At 54.9% G+C, this 19,989-nt stretch overlaps 1 protein-coding gene and 1 non-coding gene across 2 annotated transcripts in view; one reads left to right on the top strand and one right to left on the bottom strand.

The window, feature by feature from the left end:
* Window positions 1-19,989, bottom strand: part of MPPED1 (metallophosphoesterase domain containing 1) — an 82,767-nt gene that overhangs the window by 5,879 nt on the left and 56,899 nt on the right. Inside the window, exon 5 of the mRNA XM_070790539.1 lies at window positions 621-736. Within this exon, the coding sequence (XP_070646640.1) occupies window positions 621-736 (116 nt within the window). The remainder of the gene's footprint in view (window positions 1-620; window positions 737-19,989) is intronic.
* TRNAC-GCA (transfer RNA cysteine (anticodon GCA)) lies at window positions 14,929-15,001 on the top strand. Its single transcript has one exon. It is a non-coding gene; the product is annotated as a tRNA-Cys (tRNA).

Below are 19,989 nucleotides of genomic sequence, written 5' to 3'. Positions count from 1 at the left end.
AGGTTCCCTCCATTTAGAAATGGGGAACATTTTGTGAGGGTGGAGGGAGGCACCCAAGGGTGTTGGCTGGTCGTCTGGCACACATAGGTGCTCAGGACAGCTTCCCCCAGAACAGGTATCAGAGCGAGGGACTCTGGGGCTGCGCTGGGCCTCACCTGACAACCTTCCCATCTGGGATGACAAGTGGTGTCATCAGCTGGGACCGAAGTGGGGGCCGTGGGGGCTGGGAGGAAAGCTGGAGACTGCTGGGGTGGGTGGTCTCCCAGGGTGAGGGGTGCAGAGGATGGGGCCTGCTGGGAGTGACCTTGTGGTACTCAGCCCCCAGGACCAGGTCTTTGACACCCCTGAGCTCCACGGTGCCCACCTGTGTGAAAGGGGCAGCTGAGTCTGACCTCACCACCTGGCTGTGAGCAGTCCAGGAGGTAACACGTGGAGCCCCCAGCACACAGTAGGTGCTCAGGAAATGAGAGCGACAGGGGGGTGACTGGTGCCCTAGCACCCTTTGGCAGCTCCCTGGACAGGCCCAGCGGCCCCGGCCTCAGCACCAGAGCCCCTGTGTCCTCCCAGCACGAGCGGGCATCCGGGGCCAAGCGCCTGAGGTGGGGGCAGGTGAGTCTTACCCAGCGGCGGTCCGTGGGTTATCAGGACATCCACGCCTTCGGGAATGAGGTTCCATTTCTCAAGCAGCGCTTGGCCACGTGGGAGGTTAAAACCCCAGCCGTAAAACCAGGGCTGCCTGTAGGAGAAGAGCAGGGGGTTCAGAGCTGGCCACCGAGAGTGGGGGCAATGAGAGTCAGGAAAGGTGGCCATCCGAACCAGTCAGATACCCAGCACCTCACACCCAGGAGGTGTCCACCTGGATGGGGATTCAAGGTGCGAATTCATCCAGACTGTTGCCCAGGTAGTGACCAGTCTTGTTTGGCTTTTTTTTTTTTTTTTTTGGCTTTGTCTCACTTAGGATCTTAGTTCGCAAACTAGGGATCGAACACATGCCCCCTGCAGAGGAAGCTCGGATTCTTAACCACTGAAATACCAGGGAAGGCCCCTGATGCACCTTTTCCTTCTGGCTTCACTACTAAAAAAACAAAATCATCTTTTTTCTATGATGAAGAATATTATTGGGTTGGCCATAATATGTTATAGAAAAAACAAACTTTTGGGTCAACCAAATAGTCATGTAATTTTTTTAAGTGAAAGTTAAAAAAAGAAAAATCTTCTGCCAAAGACCTCTCTTGCTCTAAGCCCTTCTAAGCAAATCCAGAGAATACTCTCACCTGTCCCCACGGTGGGAAAATGCTCATCCATCATCCTTCCCACATCTGGGGCCAGTGGGGCCCCCAGCAAGAGACAGAAGGTCCCAGGTAGGAATGCTCATTCCTGTCCCCACCCTGAAGCTCCCAGCAGGGGCTCCACAGTGCTGAGTCCACCCTCAACATCAAGGTCAGGGCCAGGTGGACAGAGACCAATGAACAGAATTCCAACCTGTTGCCCATCCCAGCCCTAGACGGATCAATGCAAGCCATTCCCCATCCCACAGGGTGAGCATGTGACCTTAACCCTTCCAGTTGGAGGCAACTCCAGATGTTTGCTTCAGTGATGAGAGAAGGAACGCTGTCACACCTGCATATCAACCAGTGAGCTTCTTACCCTGGGAGTTGTCAGCACCTATTACACTGTCCTAAAGGGAGATGGCTGGAACACATGCTCCAGGACAGCAGCTGGATCAAACTGCACCTGACACCCACCGCACCCCTGCACTTCCCAGTTACGTGGGCCAATAGAAGGCCATCTGAACTGGGTTTTCATTGACAATGAAAGTATCCCAACTAAGAGTCAGCTCTTAGGGCTAAGTCACTATGAGATCCCCAAATTAACACAGCCTTTAGCATCTACAAAGTCACCATCATTGCCGTCACCATCACCACCACCACCACCACCACCACCTTCACCCCATCGTCATCACCACCACCACCACCATCATCATTACTATCATCACCATTGGGGGTCCAATTGTGTCTCCCCCAAAATACTAATATATGTGGAAGCATGAACCCAATACCTGTGAATGTGACCTTATTTAGAAGTAGGGTCTTTGCAACATAATAAAGGTGAGGTCATACCTGATTAGAGCGGTCCTAATCCAGTGACTGGTGTCCTCAGAAAACACAGACACTCAGCAGTAAGGGCCATGTGACAGTGGCTGCACAGACCGGAGTGATTGTCTACCAGTCAAGGAACCCCCAGGCTTCCAGCAACCACCAGAAGCTGGGAGAGTGACAGGGAACAGATCTTCCCTCAGTCCCCTCTGTAAGAACTAACCTCGGTGACACCTGGATTTCAGGCCACCAGTCTCCAGAGTTGGGCAGAATTGACGCCTGTTGTTTTAAGCTTTGTGGTTTGTGATAATTAGTTCTGCAGTCCTAGGAAACTAATCACCATCACCACCATCACCTCCTCATCGGCCACCCTAGGGACCTTCACACCTGCAACAAGGTGAGCAGACAGGTCTCTTTCTTCCTGTTTTATGGATGAGGAGACTGAGAGCCACGGAGTAGAGAGCAAAAATTGTCACCAGCATTCCCTGCACACCTACTTTTGCCAGGTGCCAGTTATTCCTAAAGGAAATCAACCTTGAATATTCATTGGAAGAACTGATGCTGAAGCTGAAGCTCCAATACTTTGGCCACCTGATGCAAACAGCTAACTCACTGGAAAAGACCCTGATGCTGAGAAAGATTGAGGGCAGGAGGAGAATGGGGCGACAGAGGATGAGATGGTTGGATGGCACCATCAACTCAATGACCATGAATTTGAGCAGACTCCAGGAGATAGTGAAGGACAGGGAAGCCTGGCATGCTGCAGTTCATGGGGTTACAAAGAGTCAGAAACGACTCAGTGACTGAACAACAACAATCTGATTACATCACAGGAAAGGGTTCACCTAACTCTTACAAGAACCCAGTGAATTAAGGGCTAGGATTATTCCCCTTTTTCAGATGAGGAACCAGAGGCTCAGAGAAGTGAGCTGGCTCAGGGATCTGGGCCCAGGTGCAAAGACCTCCAGGCTGGGCACCTCCCCACCATTGGCCGCATACTCTACACAAGTTGGTCGTGGGGCTGGGCTTTCACATTCAAAGCCTCTCATGTGCCCAGAGCTGCCACTAAAATCCCCCTCATGGCCCGTGAGCACCCCTGGGGGAGGCTGACATCCCTGGCTATTGGCCCATTGCCTCTGCCTTGTTGGCAGCCGCCCAGTGCACCTCTATGGAACCCTGGGGGTTCCAGGGGACAGCATTTGAGAACTGATTTAGTCCCACCATGGTAGGTTCTGGACAAGACTGAGGTTCAGCGAGAGAGGAAGGGAGGTCCCCAGGGTCACACCTTGGTCAGTGTAGAAGTCATTCTGGAACCCAGAACTGACCCCCTCTCCCCGTAGCCTTTGAGCCTGCAGTGTCAAATCCTGGAACGTAGGCCTGTGAAGGAGGAAGATGAGCGGCCACACTGTCCTTTTGGGGGCAAAGGTCTTTTCCCATTTCAGACACTTGTGGGATTCCCTTCTGCCGCCAGCCTTTGCTCACCCATGACCCCTGCCTGGGACACTGGGTCACGTTTCTCCTTCAAAGCCCTGTCTCCTCCATCTTCCCTCTCACCCCAAATGCCCAGCACCTGCCCAGGGGAGGGGCAGATGTTTGTTCAATGACTGGTGTTGAGAGAGAGAGCCTGGTTGAATGAGTGAGCTTGTGAACAGGATGTCAAACAGAACTCTTTCTGTTGTCTTGGGATTGCAGCCAAAACCTCAAGGCTGGATATGATCCTCCATTTGGAATGAAAGCCCCCAGGTACCACCCAGACAAACTTACTACTAAAAGCAAGCAGCACACGCCAGGCTACCATCTCCCCAAGCCCCCACCAGGCTAAGTTTTGATCTTGAGGGTGACTTGTGCCTCCTGCCTTGTTCTTGGGGCAGGGGGATGGGGTTCCTGGACACTTAGCCATGAGTGGGTACCAGAGGAACTACCCATATAGGTAGGGACCTGGGGATCTGCCCGCGGGGCCTGTCAGAGAGAAATAGACAGTAAGGGCGGGCACGGAAAGCTGTCTGCACTCCCAGGTCTGGGCTGTCCCAAGGGATCCCCAACCTCAGGACGTGCCCTCCATGTGATGTGACCAGGTGCCTGGGGCTGGGGAAGGCAGTGAGGTGGGCAGCACTGGGGAAAGTCCCCTCAGAAGGTGCCTCCTCCCTGAGGCATACCTGACCCAGGCCTGCTTTAGCATGTCTGCAGAAAGCTGAGGGTTCTCTCTGCAGAAAAACACCCCCTCCCGACACATACGCGATTTTACACCCAACTTGGAGGGAATCAGAAAAAAATCAGAGTTTCAGAAAAACATCTATTTCTGCTTTATTGACTATGCCAAAGCCTTTGACTGTGTGGATCACAATAAACTGTGGAAAATTCTGAAAGAGATGGGAATACCAGACCACCTGATCTGCCTCTTGAGAAATTTGTATGCAGGTCAGGAAGCAACAGTTAGAACTGGACATGGAACTACAGACTGGTTCCAAGTAGGAAAAGGAGTACGTCAAGGCTGTATATTGTCACCCTGCTTATTTAACTTCTATGCAGAGTACATCATGAGAAACGCTGGGCTGGAGGAAGCACAAGCTGGAATCAAGATTGCCGGGAGAAATATCAATAACCTCATACATGCAGATGATACCCCCCTTATGGCAGAAAGTGAAGAAGAACTAAAGAGCCTCTTGATGAAAGTGAAAGAGGAGAGTGAAAAAGTTGGCTTAAAGCTCAACATTCAGAAAACTAAGATCATGGCATCCGGTCCCATCACTTCATGGCAAATAGATGGGGAAACAGGGGAAACAGTGGCTGACTTTATTTTTTGGAGCTCCAAAATCACTGCAGATGGTGATTGAATCCATAAAATTAAAAGACACTTACTACTTGGAAGGAAAGTTATGATCAACCTAGATAGCATATTAAAAAGCAGAGACATTACTTTGTCAACAAAGGTCCATCTAGTCAAGGCTATGGTTTTTCCAGTAGTCACGTATGGATGTGAGAGTTGGATAAAGAAAGCTGAGCACCAAAGAATTGATGCTTTTGAACTGTGGTGTTGGAGAAGACTCTTGAGAGTCCCTTGGACTGCAAGGAGATCCAACCAGCCCATCCTAAAGGAGATCAGTCCTGGATGTTCATTGGAAGGACTGATGTTGAAGCTGAAACTTCAATACTTTGGCCACCTGATGCGAAGAGCTGATTCATTTGAAAAGACCCTGATGCTGGGAAAGATTGAGGCAGGAGGAGAAGGGGACAACAGAGGATGAGACGGTTGATGGCATCACCGACTCGATGGACATGGGTTTGGGTGGACTCGGGCAGTTGTTGATGGATGGTTAGGACTTCCCTGGTGGCTCAGATGGTAAAGCGTCTGCCTACAATGAGGGAGACCTGGGTTCAATCCCTGGGTTGGGAAGATCTCTGGAGAAGGAAATGGCAACCCACTCCAGTATTCTTGCCTGGAAAATCCCATGGATGGAGGAGCCTGTTAGGCTACAGTCCATGGGGTCGCAAAGAATCGGACACGACTGAGTGACTTCACTTTCACTTTCAGGGAGGTCTGGCGTGCTGCAGTTCACGGGGTCGAAAAGAGTCAGACACAACTGAGCGACTGAACTGAACTAGAGGGAATCTTGGGATCATATAGACCTGGGTTAGAATGTGTCCACCTCTAATTACCTATGTGACCTTGGGCAAGTGGCTGAATGTCTCTACATCTCAATTATCCCCCCTGTAAAATGGCATAATAACACCATTTGCCTCAATACAGCTTTGAAAACAATTAATCCAGGTAAAGTGCTTACAACAGGGCCTGGTCCAAGGCTTTTCAACTGCCATCCTCTCCATCACCATCACCACCATCATAACCATCATCACCACCACCACCACCACCACCATCACAATCTCTATCATGAAAAACCCTTTCTGAAACCCACTCATGGAACCTAGATGAAAAACCTTTAGCCTAGGGCAGGGCTTTTCAAACTGCGTTTTGAAGGGTCAAACCACATTTAAAAAAAAAAAAAGAAAGAAAGAAAAAGAAAAGGAAAAAAGAATAGAAAACATCAGAGTACAGCATAGCAGGGAAGGGACACTTCAGTTAAATATATTTGTATTTAAATAGACACCCACATAAGGGTGTACTGAGTCACAAAGTAAAAAAGACAAATGCTTTTCCTACCACAGTTCCTGGTCAAAAACGGTTGACAGCCCTAACATAGAGCTCACAGCTCTGCCATTCTGAAGTCTGCAGACTCTGGGCGCCCTCAAAGCCCCACTTTGGCTGAGCCGAGAAAGGGTCCCTGCAGGGGAGGCTGCAGCAGCCTGGAAACTGCTGCTAAAGCCAAGCCCGGTGGTCCCCTGGAAGCCCACAGCCCATCAGCTTACAGGAAAAGGAGCAACGCCCTTCTGGTGCTGCCTTGCAAACACAGCATCCATTTTTCAAAAACCCTAATCAAATATTTACAAGAGGGGAACGAGACCTCATCAGTATGGAGAGAAGACGTCTGCTCGTTCCCATGAGTCGCGGCAGGAGCAGCTTGTTGGAAAAGACACTCAGCAACATATCAGAGGCCCCACAGGCCTCCCGGGAGCCCACCCACACGAGCCCCTGCCTACTCCGCCTTCCCTTCCAGCACCCAAGAGCCTGCGTCTGGGGGTGGCATTTCCCCAGAGATGGTTCTTGGAAACACGTGCCCTCATAATCCTGGGAAGCTGGAATCCACCCCACCCCCAGGGATGCCCAAGACATCTGCCCAAGGGCACCCAAGTTGGCATCAGACATCCCGCCTCTGCCCCAGGGTAGGATGCTCCCAGACTCTGTATGTGTGTAAACTGGGATAAGGACGCCTGTGCCCCAGATCTTACCCATTAGAGGGGCTCCTTCCTGCTTGATGCTGTGCCCCACTGGCTGACACAGAGGGCAAGGAGACAGGGTGGGAGGGAGGACATTTAAGAGAACGAAAGTACCACCACCACGAAAACAAACCTCCAGATATCCAGGGGCCCTGTCACTGGGAAATGGGCATGTTCTGGCCTTGACTGAAATCTGAGGGGAGCAGAGAGTCAAGTCATGCAAGGGACCGTCCAGAGGAGATGTTCCTCAGGGGGTCTGCAGGCTGTTAGCGGGCCTTTCCCAAGGGAGGCTGGAAGTGGGGGCCAGAGCAGCAGGAGAGACCGACTCTTCAGGGTGACCACACTCCCCAGGGTCTAGAAAAGCCACGCATACATGACATCCATCCAGGTTTATGCCATGGGACGAGAAGCCAAAGGGCAGGGGGTGGCCCTTGCCCTTACTGACAGTGAAGTTGGCCCAGATTCCCCCAGCATCCTCGTCTGGTCATTTGACCCCCTCTCCTGGTCCAGGGGGGACTTTTGGGGTCAGAGATGAAGTTCAAGGCTGCCCGGGGTTCCAGACAGAGGACAAGGCAGGCAGGGGCTCTCAGGGACTGTCATCCAAGCAGCCAAGCTCCAGAATCCCCATCCACCCTGGGGGCAGCCGTGGTCTGAGACCCACAAGTGTTCCTGAGACCCTGGTGCTGCCAGGGCCATGGTTTCCGGCCCCAACACAGCTGGCGTCTTGCCCGGACCCACAGCCTGACTGCCCCCAGGGCCAGGAACCCCGATGTCCACCCACCGTCCAAGACACATCACAGACCCCAAGGAGCTCAGGCGGATCAGAATTCTGACTGAGCAATGGCAGGCGGCTTTATGTCCTGAATTTCTGTCTTTCTGTTCTAAAGTAACCATTGGAATAATTTTCTTACAGAATGATAGTTGCCATGACAACCAGAGCAAATTTTCCTTTTCTGAAACAGATGTCTCATTTAGTTGAAAATTAGAATGTGAACAAACCCATGGGAAAAATTAATTCAAACTTTAACAGAGCGCTGAATACAATGTAATCTCTCAGAGGTTAACCCCTTAACAGCTTTTTTGTGCGCTTATGGTAACCTTCGAATCCCATCTAATTAGGCCCGCTTAGCCAATATAAATGACCTCCTCGTGGCCAATCATTAAACGGTTTCCCCCTGAAGTGTGAATTCTGGGTTCCCTAACAGCAGGCGGGAGGGAGGCGATACTTGTCTGTAGAAAACACAGCCTTCCCTGCTCTGGTTTTTCCATCTCCCCAGGTAAGGCGCATGCCTCTGGGAAGGGGATGTACCGGGGGCCATTTAATCAGCCACCCCATCTCCCGGGGATGCTGGGGTGTGGGGCGGAGGAGGTCCAGGGTGCCCCAGGTACAGCTGGGCCCGGCGGTACACCCAGACCAGGGCACAATGCCTGAGAGCAGAGGGCAGGGGAGGGGCCCCCTTACTGGAGGATGCCAAGAGGTCACTGAAGTGACACCCGCACAGGCCAAGCTCCAAAGACTGTCCACGAGCCCCCAGTCCTCACACCCATCCCGGGACGCAACCACCATCACGGCCTCATTACAGATGCAAAATCTGAGGTTCAGAGAGGTTCTGAGATTTGCGCAAGGTTACTTGGGAACCAAGTGGCAATGGCTAGGACTCCAATCCGGACTGCGGACTCCAGAGCTGGGCGCTCCGCCTCCACCCCAGACGCACGACCGCAGCACCAGGAGTCCTGCCGTCTGGTACCCCACTTTCCCAGCCACGCTCACACCTTAGCTCAGTCAGTCCCCAGGACAGAGCTCTCGGGAGGCCCCCACTTGAGAGGTGAGGAGATAATGCCACAGAGAGGCCAAGCGGTGTGTCTGAGCACACACAGGAGGCCAGAGGGCCTGGACCAGGGCTGCTGGCTCCTGCATCCGGTGCCCAGTGGGCCGCTGACCCAGACAGGATCCCCCTGGGCGCCTTCTTGCATGACGACTGCTGCCTGTCCCTCTGAACAACTCTTGAGTGTCCCCTGTCTGCTCCCCTTCTCTGAGCCTGGCTGCAGAGAGAAGACACGCCTCTCATACACCCTGTGACTTCTACTCCTGAACCTTTCACGGCTCCCCATCACCTCCAGGGCAAGCCTGGACTGCGTGGCCTGGCACACAGGGCCCTTGGCCTCTGCCCCAGCCTACCTTCTGGACCATCTGGTTCAGACTCCTCAGTGAGCTCACCACCCACCAGCCACAACGATCCTCTGCTTCCTGAACCCAGCCCAGCCTCTCCCCACCTCTGGGTTTTGGCTCGTACTGTTCCAGCCATCTGAAACGCCCTTCCCAGCCTCTCCTCGGAACCCATGACCCGTGATTTATTAAGACCTGAGTCAAAGGCCACCTCCTCCAGGAAGCTTCCCCTGATAACCTCCATCTCCGAGCACAGGTAACCCTTCCTGCTCTGAGCGCCCTTGCACTGGCTCCTTCTGAGCAGGCCCAGGTCAACCATCCCTGAGTCCTTCCTGCCCCCAAAGATGGCTGGGTCTAGGCAGATGTCAGGGAGGGCTTGCACCAGGTATGCATGAATGAATGATGGAACGAACTGACAGGTGCTCTGCCTGGCAGACAGGCAGGTGGGAAGAACTTAGCATGAACCCTCTCCTCCCCGCATCCTCCGGATAGGATCCTCCCCAGAGCCCCTGGAAGTCCTGAAGCCCTGAGACCCCCTACCAGGACCAGAAACAGAACCCTCACCATCTGCTGAGCTTCCCCTTCTCCCTCCCACTGCCACAACCTGCCTAGGGGAACTGCGTGCCCATTTCACGGAGGGGACCTCAGAGGCGATGCTCACATCTTTGGCTTCTCCCGACTCCCCTCCCTCGGGGGACCGTCCCTGCCTCCCGAGGCAGCCTGTTCCCCAGGTGAGGGCCTGGGCGGCTGCCCTGCAGATAGAAGGGAAGAGCCTCTCACAGTGCCCGCTCCCGCAGGACAGGTGGGCTTCCACTTGCGCCTCTCCTCCTACAGGAGGAAGGCTGCAGGGACCTGCAGGGACCTTTCACCGCAGAGGCCGCCCCTGAGCTCAGACAAGCCTGACAAGACAAGACAAGCTCAAGCAAGACGAGTGGAACAGGTCCGCTCCAGGCCCACCATGCATCCTGATCCCCGTCTACCCTTCCTGCCCCAGCACCCTGTCCCCCAAAGGCCTGGTTTTCTGGGGCCACTTACAGGGAGCCGGCCACGGCCCCCTGCCTCTCAGGTGAGGATGACGCCTGTCACTGGCCCACGTGTGTCCTGGGACCCTCTTGGCACCCCAGCGAGTCTGTGCTCCATCTGCAGCAAGGGGAAACCGAGGCTCAGAGGGGGTGACATGCCCGGGTCTCCCGAGCCAGTTCCAGCTGACTCCTCAATCCACAGGTTTCCCGGTCTCCCGGGGAGGTCCCGGCTCTGAGGGAGACAGGCATGCCTGGCTCCTTCTCTGCATCTCCCAGGCTGGCGAGTTGAGGGGGCCTGGGGGAGACACTGCCACCCACCCTGCGGTGGGGCCAGCGGGAGCGGGCCTGTCAGTCACACTCCGCGCCTGACGCCCATTTATGGCAAGTCAGCAGCGAGGTGAGTGAACCCAAAATGGGGTCCTTTGTCATTGCTAATTAATTTTCCCCACCCTTCCACACTCAGAGTCATTCATCTTCTGTCTGGCTGGGACTCGGCGGCGGGAAGAAGGCAGACGACTCGTTCAAACATTAATCTCGTGTAGAAGAGTGTGCGTGTGTGTGTGTGTTGAGGGGCCCTTCTATAAAGAAAACAGTGTGAAATCAGGAAAGATAAGGACAGTCAAGGCAGAGCAGAAGAGAGTCCCGTGTGTGAGAGAAGAGAGTATCTGTGTGCAGGAGTGCATGTGTGAGAAGACGGAATGCACGTGTGCGAGAGAAAGCGTATGGGAGAGGGAGAGAGTGTGCATGTGAGTGCATGTGAGTGTCTGTACTGCACGTGTGGTGTGGGGACCTCTGTGTGTGTGTGTATGGGTACATACATGTGTGCACATGTGTGAGAGGAAGCATATGGGAGAGACAGACAATGGGTACATGTGTGTGTCTGTACTGCAGGTGTGGTGTGAGGCCCCTGTGTGTGTGTACGGCTGTGTATGTGTGTACATGTGTGTGTGCGTGTGTACTGCATGTGTGGTGTGGGGGCCCTGTGTGTGTACATGTACGTGTGTATGTGTTGTGTGGTGTGCGTGCGTGCTGCCTGTGCAGTGTGGGGGTCCTGTGTGTGTGTGTTAGTGTGTGCATGTGTGTGCATGCACCCAGAGGCAGCACAGCGTGGGGTCAGAAGGTGAGGAATTTCTTCCTCCAGCCAAACTTGTCGATCAGGACCTCCCTGGTGGCAAAGACTCTGCCTGTCAACGCAGGAGACACAGGTTTAATCCCTGAGCCAGGAAGACCCCACATGCCCCAGAGCAACCAAGCCCCTGCATCACAGCTACTGAGCCTGTGCTCTAGAGCTCACAAGCCACATGCCACAACTACTGATCCGTGCACCCCAGAGTCCGTGCACCCTGCTCTCTGCAACCAGAGAAAAGCCCACGCAGCAACAAATACCCAGCACAGCCAAATACATAAAAATTATTCTAAAAAAACTCATCAACCGCCAGTGGTGTATATGACAAGTGTAAGTTCCAGCGGAGGAAGGAGAGGGAACTGATCGCTGGTGGAGGACACTGCTCGTCCCTGGGGGACCCTCCCAAGTCTGTCATGTTGCCATCACAGGACTGGCCAAGGGGGCACTCGGGGCACCACAGCTCAGGTGGGGCTTGTGGTCAGCCTGAGAGGCAGGCTTCCCAGCTTCCCTTGAACAGACATGGGCTGTTCCAAATTTGATTTGGGCTCCAGGCAGGGGAAAGAGGGATGAACCAAGATTCTGCGATGCTCCAACCAGCAGCTCCAGGGGCCTCACTCGGGGCACCCGGGCAGGGCCCTGGGACAGGGCTCTGAAGCACCACTGATGGGGCCAGGAACCTGGGACCCCGAAGGCCAGCCCCGACTGGTTCAGCAGCCTAACAGGGGCTACAGGAAGGATGTGCCAGGGGACAGGCTGGGAAACCACAGCTGATGAAGCAGGTCAGGGCTGGCGACCCCCGGAGTCACCCAAGTCCAGGTCCTTCCTATGGCTGAGATCCTGGACCTGTCACTTGCCTCCCCCACGCCTGGCCTCACCCTCCCCCCCAAAACAGGGATAAGAACAGTCCTGCCTTGTCCTGTGGGGAGTGCCTGGCAGAGTGAGGGAACTGTGGAGCAGCTCTTGGGAAGTCTGCGGAATGAGGGTTGCAGGTACCGAAGGGGACTAAGAGCCTTGGCCTCTCTTGTCTCAACAGACCACGCCCACGGCCCATGCTGAAACCGTCTAGAAACGCAGGGTGGAGTGTAACAAGCATGGCTTAAATGCCCCAGGACCTCCAGCCTCTGAAGCCGGGAATGTGGGTCTTCACGGCCGTGCTGTGACCGCAAAGCTGGCCCTGAGAAGGCTTCTGGGAAAAGCAGATGCCCCCACCAGGGAGAGGATGCTTCCCCTGGACCCCCGACCCAGGCTTCCGCAGGTGGTGAACCTGCAGGCCACCAAAACTCTAGGCCAGGAAAGGACTGGAAAGCAGTCCCTGGCTATGTGCACCCACAGGCTGTTGCAGACATCCTCTCTGCGGGCACCCCCAAGTCAGGCTTCCCAGGACCCCCTGATACAGCCTTGCAGAACATAAGCGTGCTCGTTCGCTCAGTTGCCCAGTCGTGTCCGACTCTTTGTGACCCCGTGGACTGTAGCCCAACCAGGCTCCTCTGTCCATGGGATTCTCCCGGCAAGAATACTGGAGTGGGTTGCCATGCCCTCCTCCAGGGGATCTTCCCAACCCAAGGATAGAACCCACATCTTCTGCATTGCAGGTGGATTCTTAACAGCTGAGCTGCCTGGGAAGCCAGAACAAAAGCAGGCAACCTCAAATTACAACACCCCAAACAGCTTGGAGAATTACTGCAGAGCCTGAAAAATCAGTATTTTTTTTAAGATTTAAAAGATTTTCTTAATAGCAAAAGAGCAAAGGGTTGTAGGTGGTTGGAGTCGAGTCCCAGACCCAGCCACTCCTCACTCCGAGCCAGGAGGACCAAGGGTCAGGAGCCCAGCCAGGGGCGCAGCAGTCCACGCTGGCCTCACTGTGGTCGCCCACCGGCCTCTGGCCCGCAGGGTCAGTGCGGGCTGCCTCAGGTCCCAGCCCCACCCAGGATCCTGCCCCACTGACCCAGCCTTCCCAGGACTGACCACATGTTGGTAAGAGGTGCTGAGAAGCATGGGAAAAGTTAGGAGCTCATAATTTCATCCTCTATTCTTTTTTCTCTAAAAGATGTATTTCATCAAGTCTTTTAGAAAGCATTTTATTTTAGCGACCTCTCTGTCCTCAGTTCTGGGCAGGCCCAGTGGGACTCTCAGTTACTGTGGGACCTTCAGCCAGTCACTTCACCTCGTGGGCCTCAGTCTTCTCAGCTATATAATGGGGACAAGGGTCAGACCTCCTCCTGGTGGTAAAGGCTTGAGCCGCTGGAGCAGCTACAGGTATAGAGCCTCTGGTCAACTCAGTGGTATGAACAGTAACTATGTTATTGTCTCATCAGCAGCTTCGGGGCACAGGCTTTAAATTCCCTGGCAGCTGAGTTCCTGTCTGCCCACCCCACCCTGTACCGGGCCTGCTCCGTGCACACAGAGAAGCGGGAGCTCAGACTGGAGTCCACCACCACCTCGCCCAGGACCACACAGGCTGTAGGTAGACAACCTCCCCCAGCCCCCATTCTGGGCAGTCGAGGCCGTAGCTGGAAAGGTTTGGGGGTGGGTGGGACTCCTGTGTGTGCCAAGCATCTTACGCCAAAGACCTGACTCCTAAGAACACCCCTGCACAAGGGGACTGCCCGCTGTCATTTCCCAGAAGCCAAGACCTGACCCGAGGTCACCGCTCATGCTGGCGGTTTACAGAGCGCTGGACCCTCAGCCTTCAGCTGCCCCCAGGCCCTGCCCTGCCCGCAGGCAGCCAGGCCTCCAAGCCACCGAGCAGGATCCCAGCCCAGACGCCCAGCAGTGGCCCGGCCGCCACTTCTCAAAGTTTCCTGTCTCAGCTGGTGTAGATGCCTTCTTTCAAAATACCAGACGTAATTAGACCAGATGGACTAGCTGCGTGCCAACTTCACTCCCTCTCTCACTCCTTAAAAAAAAAAAATCAAGGCCGTTTTCAGTTAAATGAGAACAAAAAATGCATCCAAAACCCATAAATGAATACGGTATGTATACGGAATTTTTTTTTTCTAACACTTAGGATTTTGTAACAGCTGAGCTCTTCCTCTTCTTCTGCGCTTGGTTCCCGCTCCCTTCCTCTCAGCTGCTCTGGGCCAAGGCTCAGTGCCCAATGCCCAGTCTGCATCTGAGGAGACCAGACATGACTTCTAGAAAGTCACGGTGCCCTGGGAGGGTGGCCACACAAGCCTGTGGCTCCCTGGGAGACCTTCATCCCTCCCATACTGGGCTGGACGGAGGATGTGGTGATATGACACCACCCCGTCCTGCCCCCCGGAAGACAGGTCCCTGCTTTCCTGGAGCTTCAATTATTCTGGTCAGGAAAAGAGACTTGAAAGAAATCGGTTGCCAGGGTAATTAAGACAGTGTGGTCCTGGAGCCAAGTGGACTGAAGGGGCTGGAGACAGCCCGGACACAGCTCCCCGCCTGTCGGGTGAGAAGGGCAACATGGAGCAGCCGGGAAGGACGAACTCCATATGCGTGCCAGGCCACGCGGAAAATCCCCAAATGGGATCCCTACCTCACGCCATCAGCGCGATCACGGCCAGTGGAGCTAACACCTAAACAGAAAAGGCTAAACCGTGAAGATCTCAGATGATGTGGAAACACATTGATGACTTCAAGGGAGGGCTTTCTTAAATAGGACACAGAAAGCGCTAGCCACAAAGAAAAACACAGACCTGTGACTGCTTAGGCTGCTCCCCAGGTGGCTCAGATGGTAGAGCGTCTGCCTGCAATGCAGGAGGCCCAGGTTCGATCCCTGGGTCGGGAAGATCCCCTGGGAAGGAAATGGCCACCCACTCCAGTACTCTTGCCTGGAAAATTCTATGGACGGAGGAGCCTGCTACGTTACAGTCCGTGGGGTCGCAAAGAGTCAGACACGACTGAGCGACTTCACTTTGCACCAAAATGAAGACCTTCTGGTCGTGGCAGCCCACTCCTGCATTCTTGCCTGGAGAATCCCATGGGCAGAGGAGCCTGGCAGGCCATGGTCCATGGGGTTTTTAAACGGGCAGAAGACCTGAGCCCATCACAAAAGAAGAAAGCTAAGTGGCCAAGATTCTCAGCCTCACAGGTCATCAAGGGAACGCAAGTGAAGACCACATAGTGATACCAACCCAGCCGCCAGATGGGCACAACTTACAAGTCGCACAAAGTGCTTGCAGAGGGGCGGGACAAGTGACTGTGCCTCTTGGCCTCCACTGAAGAGCTATGCGGAGGCTCTCCTGACCACCCCATTCCTAGGTGTGTGTTGGGGGGGCATCCTCATTCAAGAGTATCTCTCTCTGTGCACCAAGATACATGTAGGATGTTCACAGTAATATTATTTATAATGGGCCTATTTGTAGAATGGATAAATAAGTCATGAAATATTCATACGGTGAAATCCTACAGAGCAAGGAAAAAAGACCCAAGCACAGCTGCACGTGATGGCCTGGAGGAATCTTAAAAATATAACATTGACTCAAAAAAGCAGGCATGGTACAGCACATGAGCCCATTTTTACAACATTCAAAAAGCAAGCAGAACCCAGCTATCTCAGGATTAGGGTGGCCAGACGATCTCCCCATTAAATTGAATTTCAGGCAAACAATATATAGTTTTTTTTTTTTTAGTGTAAGTACATTTTGGTGGCTCAGATGGTAAAGAACCTGCCTGCAATGCAGGAGACCTGGGTTCGTTTCCTGGGTCTGGAAGATCCCCTGGAGAAGGGCATGGCTACCCACTCCAGTATCCTTGCCTGGGAAATCCCACAGACAGAGGAGCCAGGTGTGCTACAGTCCACAGAGTCTCAAAGAGTCAGACATGACTGAGCAAAAACACTTCCATTTTTGACATTTAAAATATTGCAGAGGGCATACTCAGATTAAAACATTTTTCTCTCTCTGCCTCTGACCATCCTGCAAAGTGGGGTTGCTAATGGTGCCCTGTCGTGGGGGGAAGAGCCAGGCTGGATCCATTCTTGGGCCCTCTCCCCCGCAGGGGGCCAGGCACCCGACGGCCACTGTGGGCCTCCAAGTGTGCGTCGGACAAGAAGTGGAACTGCTCAGGTCTGACCCACTGGTCTCCCAAGCAGAGCATCTCCGGTTGGTCGTCCTTAAAGGAAAGGCCAGTCGTGATAACTGTGAGTTTTCTGTCTGCTTCCTCCTCCCGGCTGACTTCGGTGAGTTCTCAATATCAAGGCCAGCCCGGTCCCACTCCTGACCTCCCAAGTCCAGCACCAAAAGGACCTCCCCGAGAGCTGGCTGGTGCATCTCTCCACCTACAGGGTGCATCCCTCCACCTACATCCCTCCACCTACATCAGCCTCAGGCAGAGAAATGGTGGCCCTCTAGGAAGGGGAGAGGTTGGGAGGACACCAGGCCCAACCACAGTGTATCTCTGCTTGCATGCCCCTTGTAGCAGGCAGCTCACCACTCAGCAAAGCCACACTGCCTCTCCTCTGGGCTCCCACCTGTGGGATAGATTTCCCACACTGATGAGACTGCCTCTTGTCCCTGATCTGCCTCCTCGGACAACACAGACTAGGTCTGCCCCTCAGCCCCAGGCAGCTTTGCCCACACACCCCAGATGCCATCGATATTAGGCTACTCAGGGCTACCAGTTTATTTGATCCCTGATCCCTGCCTGCTGGTGTTATGATGCTGCTAAAGTCACCTGTCTTCCACATGGTAGTCAATATGTTAAGGGCACAGGAAAAAGAAAAGGAAAACCCGGAACATCTGAATTTAATAATAATCACCATCAGCTTTGCTGTCTGCCCCCTCCAAGCGGCCTGTGCCCAGGTGGCTGGCACTGGGGGCGAGCTCACCCTGCCTCTCCCTCGACAGACAGTTGGAGGGGGCGGCACACAGACCCCCTGCCCTCGAATCAGGCAGAGTCAGCCACCAGGCCACGAGGCTCTCTGGCCGGGAACCCCCTCTGGGGACTGCTCACTGCCCCTCCACCGTGCGCTTCACCCAGGGCGGCACAGAGAAGATGCTATGGCCCCCTCGCTCAGAAGGGAGACAGAGGCTCAGAGACGCGACATGCTGAGGTCAGACGAGGAGTGAGAGTCGGGACAGTGGGGATGGCCCTGTGTGTCTGGGCCCAAGGTACAAGCGTGACTAAGCACCAGCCCAGCACACACGAGCACACGAGTGTCCCTTCCAGGCCTTGGATGTAACGTGCCAGGTCCCCAGGGGCTCAGGACACTGGCTACAGGCAGAGAGTACCGGGAGCCCAGGGGGAGGCCACCACCCACCACGGCAGCCGCCAGCCCACCCGACGGCCCAGCCTCTGGCGTCTGCTCTCTCCGAGACCCTGGAAGCCACACTCCACCCCCGTGTGCCCACGGCCCTCTGTCTGGCCCTCACCAGGGCTGTTCCCTCTGCCTGCCACACCCTGCCACATAGGTACAGAGCTGCCTGTACCTATGGCTCTCCCGTGGGGAGCCTTCCCCAACCCCAGCCCCTAGAGCTCCTCGCGATTTTTGTTGAATCAAGGAGTTGGTGGTTGACATGCCTCCCACGAGCATGAAAAGCCTGTGACTGCAGGAGCTGTGTGTGCCTGGCTCATGGCACACCCCCAGGGCAATCACCTGATCAATGAATGAACTGATCATGAGAACGTCACTCTGATCCCCAGATCTCAGTGTTCGCACGGGCCAACAAGGCAGGTGTGAGGTGCGTCCTGAGGCTGTTCAGAGAACCCAGGAACACACGAAGAGCATGTTGTTCCATGCCTGGCGCACAGTAGGTCTTCATAAAGGGGCCTCCAACATGGAGCAGACAGAGAGTCAGGAGAACCACCCACCGGGGGCCTGGGCAAGCTGCATCCTCACCTGGGCCTCTACCTGCCCTTGCATTAAATGAAGTGATTGCAAGCCTGGCCCTCCCCTGGGGGCTGCTGAAGTACTAGCAGGAACACAGCTCCCTCTGTCCTGGTCTCCACCGCAGCAGTAATAAACACAATCAACCTTCAAGGCCTCACTCTGGGCATAGCCTCCATCTGGACGGGTCCGCACAGACCTCACAGCCTCCCTATAAGGGAGTTAGGATCATTTTCCTAGACAGATGGACCAGAGAGGCTAAGGTACTTGCCCAGAGTCACACAGCGAAGAAGTGGTGATAAGCCGCAGTTTGAACAGCCCTTCGCTCACCACTCCACTGCCCAACCACGACTGTAGCTGAGATGCCAGCGGGCATGGTGGCAGGGGCCCGCCTTCCCAGGCACACAAGTCCCAGGGGGGTAAGGCGGCAGCAGGAAGTCAGGATTAACTCCATGATGCCGGAAAGCAGATGCAAACAACTGGTTCACGCAAAGAAACTCAGGGAGACTTCCCCAGCACAGGAGCCCACATCTCTCCTGCTCCCAGCCCCAGACAGGGCCCAAGGGAACCTGGGGTTGCTGCATGGAATGCCAGCTCCTGGCCTGCGTCTTGGAATGCAGATGAGATGCCCTTTAGCCCTCTGTCTGTGTCAAGGGCTATGAACCAACAGCAGCCCAAGAAGAGTCTGACAGGGCCCAGCACGTAACAGTGGCTCCTTCCCACCTCCTCAGCCCACAGAAACACCAATTCAGTTCCGTTCAGTTGCTCAGTCGTGTCTGACTCTCTGTGACCCCGTGGACTGCAGCACGCCAGGCCTCCCTGTCCATCACCAACTCCCAGAGTTACTCAAACTCATGTCCATTGAGTCAGTGATGCCACTACAGAAACACCATGCCTCCTTCAAATACCCCCTCCCACAGGGAGCCCTCCTGGATCTCACCAAGCCCTGCGCGAGGTCCCTTCTCTGTCCTGCAGCCCCTCCCACTCCCGCAGCCTGGGGCTGGGCCCGCCAAGGCATGGGGTGGAGGGAGGTGTGCACCCAGCTAGGAAGAAAGGTAAGGGTCAAGGAGAAGATGCTCACCCCTTTCAGGCTCCAGGGGACCTGCAACTTGAGGTCCACAGCTGCTGGTTCTGGGGTCACAAAAGGCAAAGCAGAGACCAGGGGCAGCTGGAGCATGCTGCAGCCGGACCCCAGCAAGGCGACAGCAGCCTCATCCAGGCCTCAGCAGCTCTAGCACGTAGCCTCGAGCTGGCAGAGAGGCCACAGGGCTGGCCTGGCAGCCTGGCCAGGAGCCTGGGGAGCTGGCTGTTAAAGGGGTTCTTTGGAGCCCAGCTGTGGGGCTGCATCGAACTGCTCTGGGTGGGACAGGAAGGACACTGAGTGACGCCTGCTGCCCCCTGGCCCTGCCGTGCTCCATCCCACACGCTGGGCTCTGGGGAGGGGGCAGGAGGGGAAGGGGGGAGCGGCTCCACACAGCAAAGAACAAGAATGGTCTCTCTGTCCATGGAAAGCTTGGTGCAGCCACTCGGCTCAGCTGAACCCTCCTGACAGCTTTACAACCACTCTCCATGGGAGGTGCCCGTTATTCCCATTTTGCAGAGGCAAGGAGAGGTTAAGCGACTCGCCCAGGGTCACACAGCCCATAGGAAGTGAGGCCAAGAGTTGAGCCCAGGCAGTTTGGTCCCAAAGCCATGCTGTTAACTTCTAAGGAATACAAGTTTAAAAAAAAAAATGTTGTGTGTTTGTGTATGGGTATGTGAGTGTGCAGAGAAGACAGGCTGTGGGAGACCACTGGGCAAAGAGATCCAGCCCAGAGTCCCCGGGCTGACACCTGACCCTCCGGACCCTTGACCCTCATCTCCCCGCCTCCCCACCTGCACCTCACACTCCGGTCCTCCCATCACCTCCAGGCCTCCATTTACCCCAGTTCCTCCTCCGACAACCACCT

This window comes from Bos indicus, chromosome 5, assembly GCF_029378745.1.
Source record: "Bos indicus isolate NIAB-ARS_2022 breed Sahiwal x Tharparkar chromosome 5, NIAB-ARS_B.indTharparkar_mat_pri_1.0, whole genome shotgun sequence".
Taxonomy (NCBI): domain Eukaryota; kingdom Metazoa; phylum Chordata; class Mammalia; order Artiodactyla; family Bovidae; genus Bos; species Bos indicus.
Note: the sequence above shows the minus strand (reverse complement) of the source record. Positions and strands in the feature narration are given on the sequence as shown.